General features: G+C 32.0%; 1 protein-coding gene across 1 annotated transcript; it reads right to left on the reverse strand.

Moving 5' to 3' along the window:
* Positions 1–3,862: 3,862 nt before the first annotated feature.
* On the reverse strand, positions 3,863–17,040 carry LOC134727284 (uncharacterized). The gene is made up of 10 exons (XM_063591662.1): positions 16,937–17,040; positions 15,847–15,939; positions 15,001–15,130; positions 14,073–14,136; positions 13,541–13,624; positions 12,804–12,952; positions 11,377–11,526; positions 8,032–8,071; positions 7,331–7,515; positions 3,863–5,346 (listed from the first exon to the last, which is right to left on the reverse strand). The coding sequence occupies exons 1-10, from the start codon at positions 17,028–17,030 to the stop codon at positions 5,310–5,312; spliced, it is 1,026 nt and encodes a 341-aa protein (XP_063447732.1). The 5' UTR covers positions 17,031–17,040; the 3' UTR covers positions 3,863–5,309.
* Between the last annotated feature and the right edge of the window lie 2,662 nt (positions 17,041–19,702).

Raw genomic sequence — 19,702 nt, forward strand, 5'->3', positions numbered from 1 at the left:
CAAAAAACTAACATAATATCCAGGATTGCATACTGAATCCATACACGTATAGAAACGTATATGTCACCATCCTTGTTTTTGAGATAAATGGCTTCAAAGTTGATTGATACCCTTAGAATTTGGCGGAAACGTGTGACGTTATTGAATACAGAATGTAACGTTATTTTTACTCAGAGAAATGGGAAACAAAATATGTGTCGGAATCCGAATGGTGTTCATTTTATTTTCATTTACCCTATCGGGTAATTTCCTAGTAAGCGGCAATATGAAATATTTCGTCCCGCTCATAGAAATTTTACTCAAATGAATTAACATTAATTTTGTCTGATTTTCACACCAAACGAGCATATTGTAATTCAGTGGTTGTGGTTTGTTTATGTGTAGTCTGTTTCCCGGCCGTTATTGAAATTCTTGGTTAAAATTTGTATATTCCGAAGGCATACTGAATGCTTTACGGAGGGGACCAACCTAGTTTATGTGTTACATATTTGTTATTCGTTCATTGTTTTATATAAATAAGGCCGTTAGTTTTCTCGTTTGAGTTGTTTTACATTGTCATTTTGGGGCCTTTTATAGCTGACTATGCGGTATAGGCTTTTCTCATTATTAAAGGCCTTACGATGACCTATAGTTGTTAATTTCTGTGTCATTTAGGTCTCTTGTGGAGTGTTGTCTCATTGGCAGTCATACCACATCTTCTTTTTTATATATACTTGAAACTTGCTTGAACTGGTTTGTTCCACGTGAATCTTATGATAGACTAGTTCATGAACAAATCACCGGAAATAGGTAGGCTACACGTTAAATTCACGTTAATTTTTTTAAATAAGATTATTCAAATAATATCTTAATTCTAAAATTTAATTAAAATCATGAAAAATACATTCATATTTTTGTAAAGCTCACGAGGAAATAACATGAAAAATTTGACGTGAGATTCATTTGAATAACTTAGTTTTTAACTCCATCCTTCAAGACACTGATGATGGTGGCATCGCTTCATCCATGCAGAAAAAGAGTACTTTAAAAAATTGATCCAGTTAACTGTATTATAATTGCTCGTTTTTTTATGGTTGTTTAACGTTCAGTGGCAAATGGTTTATGCATGTTCGGGACGATACAATACAATTTTGAAAACAGTTGTTTTAAAGACACATTTGAGGCACCAATCAAAAAAAGGTTGAACATTCTGTTAATTGTGAAAATTATGATCCTGTACACATTCTAAAAAATAAAATAACAACACTCAAAAGAAATTTCAGAACTCGGTCATAATCTTAATTTGCTACATACATAAGTATAGCGTACTCTGTGTGGTGTAAATGTGTCAGTTGGTTGATCAGCTAGCAAGACAAACATTGCAAACTGTACGCAACATTTCACAAAATGTCTGTCATTTGTGGAAAATTATTTACAAAACAAATCTTGAGATCAGATATGCATTCTTTATAAGTAAAACAAACTGCGAAATATAAAGGTTCCAGCTTGAAATTCCACATTTAGGAGATGAAAGCCGGAGTCTAAACTCTGTGTGCCTTTATATTTTATCAAATTGCCTAATCAAGCAACCTGTCATGAACAAAAAATAAAGAAGATCCAGAAGATATGCGCAGCTTTAATATAAGTTGTAACACCATGTATATAATTTAAACCCGAAGTAAAAAGACTGCAGTGCCAAATAATAAGCCGTATACACCCTGTATACCAAGTGCGGGATTGACGGTTGAACGGACACAAGTGACACAATATGATGATATGTGCCTATTAGGATTTTGGTGACAAAACATATTTTTGAATATCTAGTTCATATAACGGAATAGTTATTTGGAGATCTAAAATGAAGTAGCAATGCATGTAAGCAAACTAACATTTCCGTTTTTTTTGTCTTTGGTCACCCTTGGGGTGTAATTCGTAGAATAAAAACAAAACATAAAAATTGTGTACATTGTCAGAAAAATAAAATGTATTTATTTGTACTCACTACGAAACAAGACTTTTTTTCTGTCGTTTGAATAAAAAGTTAGTCAGTGACGTTTGCTTGTAAATTTCGAAGGAACCTTCTTCTTCTGGTATTCTTTTTCCGTCCACGAACCAGTCTGACTACAGCCGGTCCTGACTATCAACTTGCGTTTATATACGCAAGTGGATACATGGGGCTGTCTTTAATCAGACTTTAACTGGACCTGAATTAATTTTAATTTCATTTTTGCCGAACCAAGTTCTCATGTATTTCTCAGTCTACGTTAACTTTCTCAGGTCTCATTCCGAATTTGCTGTCTGTCCCGTGCAAATTTGATCTATATGATTACAAAGCTAGCACTTTATTTTATAAATGTTTCAGAAACTATATCGGATTTACTCTCTTCAGACCTGGCAATGCTTTTCAGTGACTGTTTATACTTGAACACAGGGAAAGTTTTTCGGGAAAATAACAAAGTTAAACCACTTTTTTACATTCCATACTAACAAACTGTGTGGGTTTCAAAGTCTGATTGAAAAATGTATAATTGTTCTTTTTCGCCTAATTCTATTCGAATTCTCATCCAGATGATAACCTTTTCCATTTTGCCCTCACGGTGTTTTAACGACCATTTTTATACGAATTAATAGTTGTACAATTCCTGTTTTTTTACACATCATCCTAAGTTTCTATATATTAGAATTCTACGTTCAAAAGAAAACTTCATGGGGATACGGCGTGCATCATGAATAAGTATTTATTGCAAAAATAAACCAAGAATAAAATAAAGTGACAAAACTCAGTCTTTTATGCCTAAGAACATACATAGTTAAATCGTGCAGATGCTTAAATATTCAAGAAACAGAATATTTAAAAGTAAAGTAATACATTTTTAAAGGTTAACAATGAGCAGAAGAATTGCCGGAAAACGATAAAGCAATCTATGTCAAATAAGTTAACCGTTACGTATTGCATCAAAACTCTTGGCACTCTGCATCTAGAAAAAATTTCCGTTAAAAATTTCACATAGTTACCAAAAATATTTTTTTTATTATTTAAGATCACTTTATAATTGCAGAACCTGCTGCATTGACTTGGATACATTTTTTTGATCATGCAACAATGTGTGAACGTTATTCGATAACGTCAGGAACGATAACTCGTGGCGTAACGTCATTCGGTATCGTGTTACCTTAAGCTTAAATACTTATTAAAAGACAATGTTTTGCCTTCTACAACGGAGACATTTATCACAACAATACAAAATAACAAAACAACACAATGTACCGGGTAGTAAAAATAACAAATGTAGCACTACATTAAATTTTACAATGTTTCATAATGTAATGAGAAAGCAACAACAGTTCTATTACAGTTTCAGTAACACTTGCTCTTCACTCATTCCTTTTAATTTCAAATATTGTTTAAAAAAATACAACAACATAACAATTTAACAAAGTATAACAAACAGAAATTATTGAAGCCAGAAAGCAATGCTATAACAACCTAATAATAACATACTTGCATATTTATTAGAACAGCAATTTATTTTTAATTTTTTTTGAATGCTTTGCTTTAGACAAATCCAAATTATAGTTTTTAGCATGATAATTTACAAAGAAACATTCTAAGGAAAACATTTCATAACTATACACAAAATGAACACAATTTATAAGAGCATAATCCAGCATACAAGTTTACAATGGTCAACAAAAAATATCTGGCTTGATATACATTTTTGTAGACTATAATATAAATCATAATAATCTATCTCAATCCACTGTAGAAGGTGATACACCTTTCCTATTTCATAATAAATAACCCGTGTAGATAAAGAAACTATATTCTAATCCAAGCCACATTATCTATCTATACTTACACATGTATATATATGTAAAAAAAAGATTTTAAAACATGAAAACAAAATATATTTTGTATAAGTTAATAAAATTTGGTTAAGGCAAACTAAAGTTAGAGAACAGAAACCAACTTTGGGATAGAAACAGGAACAAACAAGAGGCTGTCACAACGACAGCAAACCGGATTTATTAACATTTTTTTTGTCCTAGCAATATCACATGAACCATAACTGATGAACAGTGAAATTGAAAATCCTCAATATCAAATTTGACCTCCATTTTGTCATCAGTATCAACATATTGAAATTTGAAAGAGCTGAGGTTGAATGTGTAAATGCAACAACATGAATGGAAAAGTCTTTTTTTATCTTTCAAGAACCATACCTCCTGAATGGTAAAAGTCTAAATCAACATAATGGAACTTGAACTTGAACTCCATTTTGTCATCAGTAAAAATATCAAAATTTGAAAAGCTTTGGTTGAACAGTTCATGCGTAAACTCATGGACACGACTGCAAACATTATTTTTCAATCTTTCAAGAACCATAACTCCTGAACGGTAAAAGTCAAAATCGTCATTCTTAAACTTGACCTTCATTTTGTTGTCAGTAACAACATAATAAAATTTTAAAGGCGTTGGTTGAACGGTTCATGAGTAAATGTTTGGACAACATTTGGTTGCCGTCCTCCTGACTAACGGCCCGCCGTACATCCCAAAATCAATAACCAACATTTGAGTCGCAAAAATCCAGTTAAAAATTCAGGAATTTTTTCATTAGTTAAGGGGCAGAACTCTAGAACAGTAAAAGTGATGCAACCAAAATTCACACTTGATCTGTTTTCTGTAATAAGCATTTAGTTTGAATAACAAAACATATGGTTGAAGCAAACTAAAGTTAGAGAACAGAAACCAACTTTGGGATGTAGGAACGTATCGACATACCTACGTACAGACAGACAAGGCCAAAACTTAATGCCCTCCTCTGCTACAGCATAAAAAAATTGTTACTTAATGATCAAGCACTTCTTTTTTTTAAAACAAATCGAAAGGTAAACAGAACTATGGAAGGTATTACAAACCATAGGAGGAAAACTTGGTTGTACAAAAGGTCACTCAAACATGCATTTCAGCCATAGTTATGGTGTTGAAAACACTTAACAAAGTTGTTATCATTGTTGAACATAAAAGACTAGATATGGTTCTTATGTATGATGTTATGCTTGTAAAATAAGAATGAAAGAAACCAGAGTCTTAAGTGGTGAAATACCATTAATATTGTAAGTAGTTTCTTAAAAATAGACCTAAAAATAAAATAAATCAGATCAGCACATATTACAAACAAAGACTATTAAAATCTCAATCCATCTTGCTTGACAAAGCAGAGACATAAAATTTCTAATGAAATGGAAGTACACTGCTAACACAATTAATAAAGCCTATTATAAATAATATCACATGATACTTGATGGTGGAATTCTTCCTCTGGTGTCTAACATGGAAGGGGACATATATCAGGTGTTACAAAACTGAAAAAATAAATAATATCACATGATACTTGATGGTGGAATTCTTCCACTGGTGTCTAACATGGAAGGGGACATATATTAGGTATTACAAAACTGAAAAATAAATATGTTCCATCTGATTACATCATATAGGTTTGAATAATAACATATAACAAGGGTAAAACTTTATGTCCCCGTCATATGACAGGGGCTTAAATATGTCAGACAGAGGCTTTAAAAAATGGCTGCAAATAACACTTCTAAAGTCTTAAAAATTTGAAGAATATTGATTGATTGTGATTAATGGTGTTTATCTGTTTATGAAGTTTCTCAGTTTTATTCTTGTTCTAAAACAACATTCTGTGGTTTCATTTATTTTCATGGGTACCAATGTTTCGCGGTATGAGGAAAACTTGCATACATGTGGATATTTAATTTTGTGGTTTTGGCAAAGTCTACACTCATTCCTTTTTTCCTTGAAATTTGTAATTCGTTGAACATTTGAATCCGTGGTTCTCCTGTACCCACAAAATCCACGAAAATTGGTATCCAACGAATATTAATGAATCCACAGTATTTGTCTTTTTTAGCTCACCTAAAAGGCCATGTGAGCTTTTCTTATCACTTGGCGTCCGTCGTCGTCGTCTGTCGTTGTTAACAATTTTTCAAACATCTTCTCCTCTAAAACTACTGAATGGATTTGAATGAAACTTAGCATGATTGTTCCTTAGAGTATCCTGCACAAAGTGTGCGCTTCGATTTTTGATCCGTCAAAAAACATGGCCGCCGTTACTTAAAATAGAACATAGGGGTCAAATGCAGTTTTTGGCTTATATCTCGAAAACGAAAGCATTTAGAGCAAATCTGACAGGGTTAAAATGTTCATTAGGTCAAGATCTATCAGCCCTGAAATTTTCAGATGAATCAAACAAACCATTGTTGGGTTGCTGCCACTTAATTGGTAATTTTAAGGAAATTTTGCAGTTTTTGGTCATTATCTTGAATATTATTATAGATAAAGATAAACTGTAAACAGCAAAAATGATCAGCAAAGTAAGATCTACAAATAAGTTAATATGACCAAAATTGTCAATTGCCCCTTAAGGGGTTATTGTCCTTTAATGGCAATTTTTCACAATTTGTTCATCATATTTGCTAACTTTAAAAAATCTTCTCCTCTGAAACTACTGAATGGATTTGGATGAAACTTAGCATGATTGTTCCTTAGAGTATCCTGCACAAAGTGTGCGCTTCGATTTTTGATCCGTCAAAAAACATTGGCCGCCGTTACTTAAAATAGAACATAGGGGTCAAATGCAGTTTTTGGCTTATATCTCAAAAACGAAAGCATTTAGAGCAAATCTGACATGGGTAAAAATGTTCATTAGGTCAGCCCTGAAATTTTCAGATGAATCAAACAAACCATTGTTGGGTTGCTGCCACTTAATTGGTAATTTTAAGGAAATTTTGCAGTTTTTGGTCATTATCTTGAATATTATTATAGATAAAGATAAACTGTAAACAGCAAAAATGATCGGCAAAGTAAGATCTACAAATAAGTCAATTTGACCAAAATTGTCAATTGACCTCTTAAGGAGTTATTGCCCTTTAAAAACTTTTTTCACAATTTGTTCATCATGTTGACTTACTTTAAAATATCTTCTCCTTTGAAACTGCTGTATCAATTTCAGCCAAACTTAGGCTAAATGAATTTCAGAGTTTCAGAGTATCTAGTATAAATTTTATATTTCATTTCCTTGTATGTCAAGAAACATAGCTCCTATGGCTAAAATAGAACATAGGAGAAATTGATTTTTTTTTTGGGCTTTTGAAGAGAATAGGACGATTTAAAGAACATTTAAATAAATTGAAAAGACAAAATAATCATTGATAAGAGATTAAACCAAAAAAATTCAGGTGAGCGATTCAGGCTCTTGAGAGCCTCTTGTTCTTGTGTTCTGTCTATCCATAACTTATTAGTTTTCAATTAAAATTATACTCTTACCTGTGTCTGGCATCATCACTATAAAGTCTGTCTTTTGTATAGTATTTAGATATCACATTTTTGTCAAATAAAAACAAATTCTTTGATATAAATTCATCAAAAGTTACTGCAGATGTTCTATTAACACTATCAGCTACTATAGATATATAGAATCCTGTTATTGTCTCATGGTAACCAAACTTTACCTGAAAATATAAGGAATTGCTTTGTGAGTCTAGTATAGTTTTAAAATCTCGTATTTCTACAATAAATAATGAAGATAACTTTCATTCTTCCATAGAATAAATGGTTTCTTCTGATCTACCATGAGCATCTTTCTTGTTGTTTTGTTAAGGTTAATATAACATGTATAATACAAAAATTCTGTTTGTTCCATTATTTTTTTCACTTATTCCGTCTTTTACTCAACTAAAGGCCTTTCAGTATCCCTTTCTGACAGTTTTTTTTTATAAACATTTAATAATGATCTTAATTTGTCTTCATATACATAACAGAAGGAAGTTAAAATTCACAAAAGAAAAAAAAATCCCACACCAAGGGTTGGACACACTATTGCCTTTCATTGTTTCAGTATGAAATTTACATGAAATTAATTCTTTAAAATCTAATAAGATCTAATTAGATAAAGTACCAACTTAACCTTATAAAATATATGTGCATCTTTTGTAAAAATTAACTAAATCAGTATTTATAAAACTTACTTTGTCTTTGTTTTGTTCATTGAAATGTTGAATTCCTTCCCTGTAATACAATCAAAAGTAAAAATTTGTTCAATAAAGTGAACTACCCAGCCACGTCTACATGTATTTTTGTCCATCTGATGAGTTAAGCTTTTTTCAATTGATTTTTATAGTTTGTTCTTATGTTGTACTGTTATACCACTGTCCCAGGTTAGGGGAGTGTTGGAATCCCACGAAAATCTTTAACCCCGCCACATTATGTATGTATGTGCCTGTCCAAAATCAGGTGCCTGTCATTCAGTGGTTCTCGTTTGTTTAAGTGTTACATATTTTCGTTACATAAAATGGAAAACACCACTATTTGTCAACTTTATTGACTTCCATAGAGATACTCTCTGGAAAATTTTAAGATCATACGGAGTACCAGACAAGATAGTGACCCTCATTAAAAGCTTATACACAAAATTTGAATGTTCTGTCTTATTAGACAACAAAGAGACAGAATGGTTTGCAGTAGACTCCAGGGCAAGACAAGGATGCATCATCTCTCCTATCTTATTTCTAGTTGCAATCGATTGCGTAATGAGAAAAACCACAAGTGACGAGAAAAGAGGAATAACATGGTCTATGTTTACAACACTGGAAGACCTGGATTTTGCAGATGATATTGCCTTATTATCATCTGGGCATGATCATATGCAAGAAAAGACCAACAGACTCAGCCATTTCGCAAGCCAAACCAGACTCCAACTCAACACACAGAAAACAGAAGAAATGAGATTAAACACCTCATCTCAAAGACAAGAGTGCACACGCTGAAATGTGTCGCCTTCTTTACATATCAAAGATATTATGTTGATAGACCAAATATAAAGCTTTATTACAACTGTCACATAAACTCAACATTAACCAAGAAAACAAAACATTGATCAATGAACCATGAAAATGAGGTCAATATCAGATGAACCATAACAGGCTGACATGTACAGCTAACAATTCTTCAATACAACAAATATAGTTGCCTTATAGCTTATAAATTCAGAAAAACAGACCAAAACACAAGAATACACTGAGCAATAAGCCGTGAAAATGAGGTCAAGGTCAAATAAAATTTGCATAACAGACATATACATCATTAAATATTTCCATACACCAAATATAGTTGACCTAATGCATAAAGTATTAGAAAAATAGACCAAAACTCAAAAACTTAACTTCGGCCACTGAACCATGAAAATGAGGTCAAGATCAGATGACACCTGTCAGCTAGACATGTACACCTTACAATCATTCCATACACCAAATATAGAACACCTATTGCATATAGTATAAGAAAAGTAGACCAAAACACAAAAACTTAACTATAACCACTGAACCATGAAAATGAGGTCAAGGTCAGATGACACCTGCCAGTTGGACATGTACACCTTACAGTCCTTCCATACAACGAATATACTAGACCTATTGCTTATAGTATCTGAGATATGGACTTGACCACGAAAACTTAACCTTGTTCACTGATCCATGAATTGAGGTCGAGGTCAAGTGAAAACTGTCTAACGGGCATGAGGACATTGCAAGGTACGCACATACCAAATATAGTTATCCAATTACTTATAATAAGAGAGAATTTAACATTACAAAAAAATCTTAACTTTTTTTTCAAGTAGTCACTGAACCATGAAAATAAGGTCAAGGACATTGGACATGTGACTGACGGAAAGTTCTTAACATGAGGCATCTATATACAAAGTATGAAGCATCCAGGTCTTCTACCTTCTAAAATATAAAGCTTTTAGGAAGTTAGCTAACGCCGCCGTAGCGGCCGCCGGATCACTATCCCTATGTCGAGCTTTCTGCAATAAAAGTTGCAGGCTCGACAAAAACTAGAGGTTGATGGAAATGAAATTCAAAAAGTTGATAAATTTATTTATTTGGGCACAGTCATCAGCACTAAAGATTCTACACAAAAGGACATCAAAAACAGATTGGCAAAAGCAAGAACAGCATTTCAAAAACTAAGGAACATCTAATTCAAAGCAATACAGTCGAAAAACAAAAATCAAATTATACAATAGCAATGTAAAACCTGTTCTTTTGTATGGAAGTGAATGTTGGAGAGTTACAAAAGCAGATATGAGGGCACTTTCTTCATTTCATCACAGCTGCCTCCGACAAATTTGCAGAATATTTTGGCCTTATACCATCTCGAACACCAACCTACTAAAAATATCCGAGTCGTAATGTATAATCGACGAGATAACACAGAAGCATTTCTGGTGGCTTGGACATGTTTTGAGAAAGGAAAACTCAAGCATAACAAAAACAGCCCTTAGATGGACACCACAGAGGAAGAGACAAAGAGGACGTCCCAAAACAACATGGCGGAGGACAAAAGAGAATGAATTAAAAGACCTAAAGATGACATGGGGAGAGGCAGAAACAATGGCAAAGAACAGACCAGAGTGGCGAGGACTTGTGTTGACCTTATGCTCAGATCGGAGCAAAGACAATAAGTAAAGTAAGTAAGTAAGTAATATTTTTGTTCATTTTTTGTAAATATATTAGGCCGTTAGTTTTCTTGTTTGAATAGTTTTACTTTATCATTTCTGGGCCTTTAATAGCTGACTATGCAATATGGGCTTTGATCATTGTTGAAGGACTGTACTTGTTAATATCTGTGTCATTTTGGTCTCTTGAGAAGAGTTTTCTCATTGGAAATCATACCACATCTTTTGTTTTATATACTGTGGATTCATTATTATTCGTTGGATACCAATCTTCGAGGATTTCGTGGGAACCGGTGAATCACGAAATTATATGTTCAATGAAAACCAAATTTCATAAAGGCTTGTATGCAGATTTCAGAAAAACCACGAAACTATATATCCACAAACATGTTAGTTTTCCTTAATTCACGAAAATTGGTGCCCCATGAAAATAAATGAATCCACAATACAAAAATTTCTTCTCATTGAAAAAACATGAACAGATTTTAAAAAATATTTATAGTATTTGGCTACTTGATACATAATGTGCTTTATAAAGTATTTATAATTCATATTCTGTTCTTTCCTCAAGCATAACAACATATATAAAGTAGGCCTATGAAAATGGTGCTAAAAAGATTGAAAATATGTCCTAATGAAATTAGATGGTATTTTTTTTTATTTCTGAAGATAAGCTGTGTTTCTACACTTCTATGCCTAAAAAAAACTTCATAATGAAATTACTGTACAATTTTAAAAATAAAATTACTCAAACAAATGTGTTATCAAAAAAATAAATAAAATTGTTTTTAACCCACCTTATAAAAAGGGTAGCCTTCCCTATCCCATATCCTGAAATATAAGTGTTTTAACCTACCTAATAAAAGGGGTAGCCTTCTCTTTACCATATTCAGTGATATAAGTCCAGGCCATTCTTAAATGAGCTTCATGTGTCCAGTCTTCATAGGGTAAAGTTGCATCCTCAAAAGCTTTTATAAATATTTCATCACCTACTGATCTAAAAGATCTGAAATGAAATGTAAAAAAGATCATTGAAGGCTGTACGGTGACCTATAGTTGTTAATTTCTGTGTTATTTTTAACCTCTTGTGGACAGTTGTCTCATTGACAATTATACCACATCTTCTTTTTTTATATTATTAGTTGTGTCTACTTTGAATCCTCCCGGTAATATAAGGATACCTTACTTGAAAATATGTTAAATCAACTTAAGGGGGCTCACGGGTCTAAATCATTTTTTTTATTTAATATAGGATTTCTCTACATTTTTCTATAAATGAACTTTATCTTATACTTAATAGAAAACTGAAATAGAAAGATTGGGTCACCATTCATTTACGCTCAAAATTTGCCTTCGAAAGAAACATACATTTTTTCGTAAATGTCCTTTTTTCTGTTGAACAAATAGGAGAAATAGCGGTAATATCGAAATAAAAAAGAAATAAATTACAGAAATCGCTAAAATTTTACAATTATTTAGTTTATGTACAGTTTATTCGAAAACAATAATAAAAAATATAGGTCACCGATGAGTTAAAAAAGATATTTCAATTTAAATGCCAAAAATGGCATTTTTGCACCAAAGGGAGATAATTTGGAGCTTTTTCAATGATATCTACATACATTTTAAAAGTCACATGGAGCCAACACAAATTGATTTTTTGGAATGATTTTTGTACCATATGATTAAGTAAGAACTACTAAAGGTTATAGATAAAATTTGTAATGAAAAATAAATGTTTAATTTTTTTCTGAAAATCTTATACAGGCGAACCTCCTTAAGAATGAAAAAACTATTAAAAAAAACTGTGATTTTCAACTTATTTAAATAATTAATAGGACATGTAGGATAAGGTATCAGTATGCAAAATACATCTTTACTAAATGTTTTTGAAAACCTAAAAAAAAAAAGCCAATGTGGCTTTTCTTCCTATAGTAATTCTAGCTGTATAGGCAAAACTTTTAGGAATTTTTGGTCCTCAATGCTCTTCAACTTTGTACTTTATCTGGCCTTTTTTACAATTTATGATTCCAGCATCACTGATGAGTCTTTTGGAAGATGAAACGTGTGTCGCCGAAAATATAAAATTTCAATCCTTGTTTCTTAATTTAATTGATTAGAAGACATAGCAGAAGAACGATCTACCTCAACTAGTTTCACACGATGACCTCTTTACCCAGGTATAAAATATGTTATCTCATGTTAGCAGTAAAGGTAACTGACTTCAAACATTATAGGTGTGTAACAAATAAATAAGTTAAAGCTGAATAAAAACAAACTCACTTAAAGTAATATAAAAGTGTATCTGGAGCATTATCTGAAACAACTGCATCAAATACACTGCCATACCATACATGGTGGTCTCCAACAGTGTGTACGGAGTGTACTCTACATTGCATTACAGCAGAGCAGCCGGCTATAATGGGAATTCCCTGTTAATATATAACACATTTTGGTTAATTCAATTTTATTGTGCATTTGCACTGTAAATTTTTGGCAGTTTTCTTGTTGTATGGGGGTTCCCTTGGTAACCCTGAAATTTTCATTATGATGACTTTTTCAATATTTACACAATTGAATGGGTAGGAGTTCATTTGTCATCAGCAAGTCTTTCAAAATTAACATTGTATTTTATGTTTTGAGTATATTAAATATGGTCAGTTTTGGAAAACCCTTAAATGGTTGAAAACACATGTAGTCATATCTTGTTGTTTGATTTTACACAAGGTCTAAATAGGAATATAAACAACTGTTAAAATATGTAGTAACATATTCTAAAGAAAGTCTGAAATGCATTAATACCCTGTAACACAAGTATGTAAGATTAAAATCTATGTTCAGCTTCAAATTTTTGTTCTTTAACAAATTAATGTTCATTTATAGACATCACAAATCTATGTCCTTTCTTTTCTCAAATCTGTATCAAAAAAGGCAAAATTGAGGCTGGTTTTTTTCTTAAATCCAAATGTTGTTTTAAATTTTAAATCATAATAATATGCTAAAAAATAACTTTACAATACCTCATGTCCCTGTGTGTGTGGTACTCTGGCAAATTGATCTATATCATCATTTACATGCTTGGCAAATTCTAAACTATATGCAACCTGTAAGTGTAGGTTCATTTTAATCATTTACAAACAATAGTAAAAATAGTTTACGCAGGCAAAATTTGCTCACATGAATTTTCACATGAAAAATTTCACGTGAGATTCACCTCAAACGAGCTTATACATGAAACTCACGTGCAAATTTTCAACAATTTCTTGTTAGTTGAGATTCACATGAATCTAATGTGAAATTTTTCACATGAATTTTATACAAATATATCGTGCTTACAAGGGGTATTTGCCAAAAATACCGGTTGAGAGGTACAAATTTCCAGAGCCTTTAGAAAAAAAGGTCTTTTATAGCTGACTATACAGTATGGTGTTTTTTATTGTTAAAGGCTGTATGGTGACCTATAATTGTTTATATCCAAGGCATTGAAGAAGTGGATTGGGGTCTCACAGGTTATCAAACAACATCTTCTTATCTAAATATCTGAGCCATTACCTGATCTTTTCCCAACACATGGATGGCAAAGTGCTGAGTTCTCAAAAGTAGATCATGCATTTTACTGAAAAAATGGAAAATATAAAAGATACATGAAGAAAATAAATACACAAGATATGCATGTATGCAAAGAGTGTAAAAATAACACAGCTCTAAAATTACCTTCAATATAAGCAATTAGTTTGGCAAGCCATTTTGCTATTTATTCTTACTTCAAGATATCTAATAAACTTTATAAGATATCTTATATAGTTTATAAGATATCTTATATAAAAAATATTAATAAGATATTTCATATACTTTATAAGATATATTATAAATATTAGAAGATATCTTATAAAGTATATAAGTTATCTTAGAAACTTTATGAGATATCTTATATAATATATAAGATATCTTATATATTAAAGGAGATATCTTATATATTAAAGGAGATATCTTATATACTAAAGGAGATATCTTATATATTAAAGGAGATATCTTATATCTTATATGTTAATGGAGATATCTTATATATTAAAGGAGATATCTTATATATTAAATGAAATATCTTATATATTAAAGGAGATATCTTATATATTAAAGGAGATATCTTATATATTAAAGAAGATATCTTATATATTAAAGGAGATATCTTATATATTATATGAGATATCTTGAAATTCGAATGAATAGTTAAACGGCTTGCCATAAATTAGGTCTAAAAAGTTGAGGAGCAATATATATAAACTTTAGGATATCAAACTGAAGAAAAAAAATTACCGTTAAAAAAACTTTTTTAAGTTTTATAACAAAAAACTGTCTATTGTATAAAGAAACATTGTTGAATTTCTATAACAAAACATTACCTAAGCTAATATAATAAGAAGCTTTAATTTAAGTAAAGTTTATACTAATTTCAGGAATGGAAAATTCACAATTGAATTACCTTGGGTGATTTACACAGAATGATACAATAGGTGGATGGTAAGAGACATTTGTGAAGGACGTACAGGTTAATCCTTTGTTCATCCACCTGTTCTTTAGGATATCATATTCTGCCGTTGTCACTACTACAACTGTAAAGATATGTAGAAAAGTAGAGTAATAAGGCATCAATGGCATAAACACATAATATGATTGCCTCCTATATATATATATATAGCTAGAACCTATGCCCCCACCCCCCAAAAAAACAAAAAATATTGTATTTATCATTGTCTAAAAAGTATTTATTGATACAAAATCTGAAAAAAGGATATAATTCATAATGTTTCCATATTTCTACACACAAAAATTGACTCCATCAAAGTAAGAATTTATATAGTTTATAGTACTGTACAAACTTCAACAGTAATAGCAAAGTCTGCTTCTTTTACAAAATACTTATAATGGTGTCATTTCATAGTAAAAGACTTTTTGTGTGCTTTTGTTTACCTTTGGTTTTTCCATTTATCAAAATAAAGAAACAAGGGGAAAATTGAGATGTAAAATACAAGCTAGATTAACTCGGCCAAAAAGTCACATGTCTATTTAAAGTATGGTACTTCATCATTAGTTGTATTTTGTCTTGTATAAATGTTCTGATGTTATTGTGAGAACTAGGTTTCAATGGCAGATATTTGATAACCTGTTCAATTTATTTTTTGGGAAATAAGGGCAGGACATATTGTGTACTGTCTATTGGTTGAAGACTGTATTTTGACGTCTTGATGTCTTTTGTTAATTTATATAAAAGGTTAACTGTCTCATTAACACATTCCTTTTTAATACATCTTAGTATACTAAAGTTTACCTGATTGTGGAACTTTTCCCATCAGTTTTTTGTATAATCTATCAACAGCTGACTCATAAGGTTTGTCTATCTTTTGTGAGCTATTCTCTGAAGCTAAAAAAAAACAAAACGTTTTTAGATATACACGTACATGACATATATAATCATACATCTACAGGGGTCGAATTTAAGGTTTTTTCTGTAATGGCCAGCCGGACCAGTGTACTGAAAATTCTACTCAGGTCCTGCACAAAATCTACTGGTCCTGAAAAAATTACATTTGACAAATTCCAACATAAATTAAAGATGCTAACTTTTATTTTCATGCCTTTTACATATATTATACATTGATAAAAGAAGCTATTGTATCCTGATTTTGATAAAGTTTTAACCCCTTCCAAAAATTTCCATATTTTGTTTATTGTGAAGGATGAAAACCTGAGATATTAATTAACTTAATCAATTTTAATACCTCCAACTTCAACTTTCAAAATTCAACTGGTCCACCGAACCACCAGCTGACAAAATCTACTGTTCCAGCGCAAATTCTACAGGTCCCAGACCTCCGGACCAGTGGTAACTTCGACCCCTGATCTCTTTAACTACATGTGTTATTTATCTGTATATTGTACATATGTATCTACTGCATCTATTTATGAATATATGCAATGTCAAACTTCAATACTTAAGTAAGAAGGCATTTTTTCTTAATCTATGGTAATGTACTAAATATCTAGTTAAGGAAATATATGGACCATTCTTCAAAAAATAATTTCATTTTCTAATTGTGTTTTTGAGTACAATTAAATGCTGGTGTTGTCAATACATAAACATTGTCAGTACATTAACAGGATTACGATGTTTAAACAAGTCATACATCATTTATGAGGACCATGAGTATGTGTACAGTAATTTATTAGGATAAAAGTTTATAGACTGGTCATTTGGTTTTATCTGACTATAATGATATCAGTGGCAGATCCAGCCATTTTAAAAAGGGGGAGGGGGTGTGCTCCCAACCCAGAGTAAAGGGGGGGGGGGGTCCAACTAAATGCTCCCCCCCCCCCTGGATCCGCCACTGGATATTACTCCTATTGTGATAAATTTTTACCTTTTTGACAAAAACATCTTACAACTGATTTCTGATTGACAAAGAGCGGTTTTCTCCTCATACAGATCAAGGAAACAGTTCTAATAAAATCCATTTTCCAGCTATAACCTGAAATATCAATGTCAAAGATATTTATTTTTCTTTGTGTTCTGTACATGTATCATGTCTACCAGTGAATAGTATGATACAAATATTATATATTGAGTAAACATAGTAAAAGAAACACAATCTTCATTAAATAAATTAATTTTGTTTGTGTGTTACATATTTGTTTTTTTGTTCATTTTTTTCATATGAATAAGGCCGCTAGTTTTCTCGTTTGAATTGTTTAACATTTTCGTATTGGGGCCTTTTATAGCTTACTATTCGGTGTGGGCTTTGCTCATTGTTGAAGGCTGTACGGTGACCTATAGCTGTTAATGTCTGTGTCATTTGGGTCTCTTGTGGACAGTCGTCACATTGGCAATCATACCACATCTTCTTTTTTATAAATAGCAGAACTCTGAAAATCTTTTTGTAATTAAAATACAAAATGTATATATGTAAGACTCTGAACCATGATGGTCAAGCTGAAGTGTGTTTGTTAACATGGTGAAGTTCAATACTAATATTGTGACTTTTACTTTTTGATACCTAGGCTGTGCATTAGTGGTTACACTGAAGTGTGATGGTCCATCTGTGATATTGATGCTGATTGTCTCAATAAAGAGCAATGGTGTTTACAAGTTAAAATGCATTCCTCTGTTCCTACCCTTGTGTACGGTTAGCAGATTAAATTTTTAATCATTCCGCGAAGAAAAGAGGGGCATCAAATATAAACTACTGCATAAAATTGTACCAATAAGAGAATGATTTTATCAAATGAATAAGTTAAAACTTAAAACAAAAAATATGTATTACATTGATTACGTACCCCAGTCATTAAGGTTTATCATAACAAATGTACAAATATGGCCGTATTTCCACCTCTAAAACTATTCAGTGTTCAGACTTACATGTACCTGTGAAGTTTGGAAAGTTTTAAGGCCTGGCATCCACTAGATAAATTAAAGTTAAATGCCTTTTGTGCTTCAAAAAGATTCAATCATTTTTGGATTTTGATGGGCATTTTTTTCCTTCCTGCAGAAGATGTAAAAATAAACAAACACCTGAATTACTTTGTTACTGTCCACTTTGGTAAACTCTTTAAATCACCTCTAAATGTGTATATATCTATAGTCCATGTCAATCAAGGACTATCAATACAAGACAACCCATTTCCTAACTGAGAGGGAGCATCTCAAAGTTGAATCCCAAAATAGTTTATTTTTTACTCCTTCTTCTTCTTCTTCTTTAGGTTTTCAGTAGTCCTTCAATGATCTGAAGATTATTTACTGTTTGCGCCTCTACAGGAAGGAAAAAAAATGCCCAATAAAATCCCAAAAAGATTTCATATCTCTGATATGCAAAATACATTTAACTTTTATATATCTAGTGGAAGCTAGGCATTAAAACTATCTAAACTGCTATTTGTTTATATAGATAAGACCGTTGGTTTTCCCGTTTGAATGGTTTTACACTAGTATTTTTGGGGCCCTTTATAGCTTGTTGTTCGATGTGAGCCAAGGCTCCGTGTTGAAGGCCGTACTTTAACCTACATGTATAATGGTTTACTTTTTAAATTGTTATATGGATGGAGAGTTGTCTCATTGGCACTCACACCACATCTTCCTATATCTATGCACAGGTTAAAGTCTGCACACAGAGTAATATTTTAGTTGGAAAGATGGCCATATTTGTCCATTTGTTATGATGAACCTAGTCAGAGATTACTCTGACATCAAACGGCTGTTTGGCCAGACAAGCTGGGGCCGTTGGATGTCAGAGTAATCTCGGACTCTGATGAACCTTTATTATTTTAATGATATAAATGCCCTCCTCAGCAAGCGCGACTAATTGTGCGCAGACCAACCCGTCACATAATAGCTGAAAGGAATCTGTGACGTACCCATCCTAATTACACAAGTGGGAAATACAGATACAGATAAAAAAAAGGGAGGTGCATATCCAAAGCACAGGTCAAACAGCATGCAAAGTTGTGACACATTAAAAATTATTTCTACTGCAATACAAGAAAGCATAATCTGACACATTTGAGGGGGAAGCAGAAATAAATACATGTAGTATCAAAACCTTCATTGAAAAAAGGGGGGGGGGGTAGTTGTCAAAACAGACTTTCATACGGTGATTGTGTAAACATAAAACATATGATGGAGGAGATAGTCAGTTTCTAATTCTATGCTTAGCAGCTTTCTACTAGTGAAACCGGCAAACTAATTTTGTTTTTACCAGTTAATTTTTTATTGCCTTTCGGAACAATTTATTTTCCGGAAATGCTAAATTAGATCTTGTAGTTCCGATCATAATTTTCTATGCTTATTTAGAAAATCTTAAAAAAGCAAGGAGATCTCATAGCTTAATGGCATCTGGCCTACATGGCGAAAATGGATTAGATCCGGTTACGACAATCAGTTTAGTCAAAACATATATCCTTCCAGTTATGCTATTCGGATTGGAGACATATTACTTCCCAGTGGGAAAAATCTAGATCTAATCAGTAAGCAATACAAAAAGATGCTGAAGCAAATATTATCTTTGACTACAAATGTAGCAGATCCTGCTGTTTATATCATATCGGGTCAACTACCGGCAGAGGCTGAAATTCATAAAAGGGCATTCACTTTGTTTGGCAATAGACATTAGACATTAGACATTAGACATTAGACA

Source organism: Mytilus trossulus, chromosome 7, assembly GCF_036588685.1.
Source record: "Mytilus trossulus isolate FHL-02 chromosome 7, PNRI_Mtr1.1.1.hap1, whole genome shotgun sequence".
NCBI lineage: Eukaryota > Metazoa > Mollusca > Bivalvia > Mytilida > Mytilidae > Mytilus > Mytilus trossulus.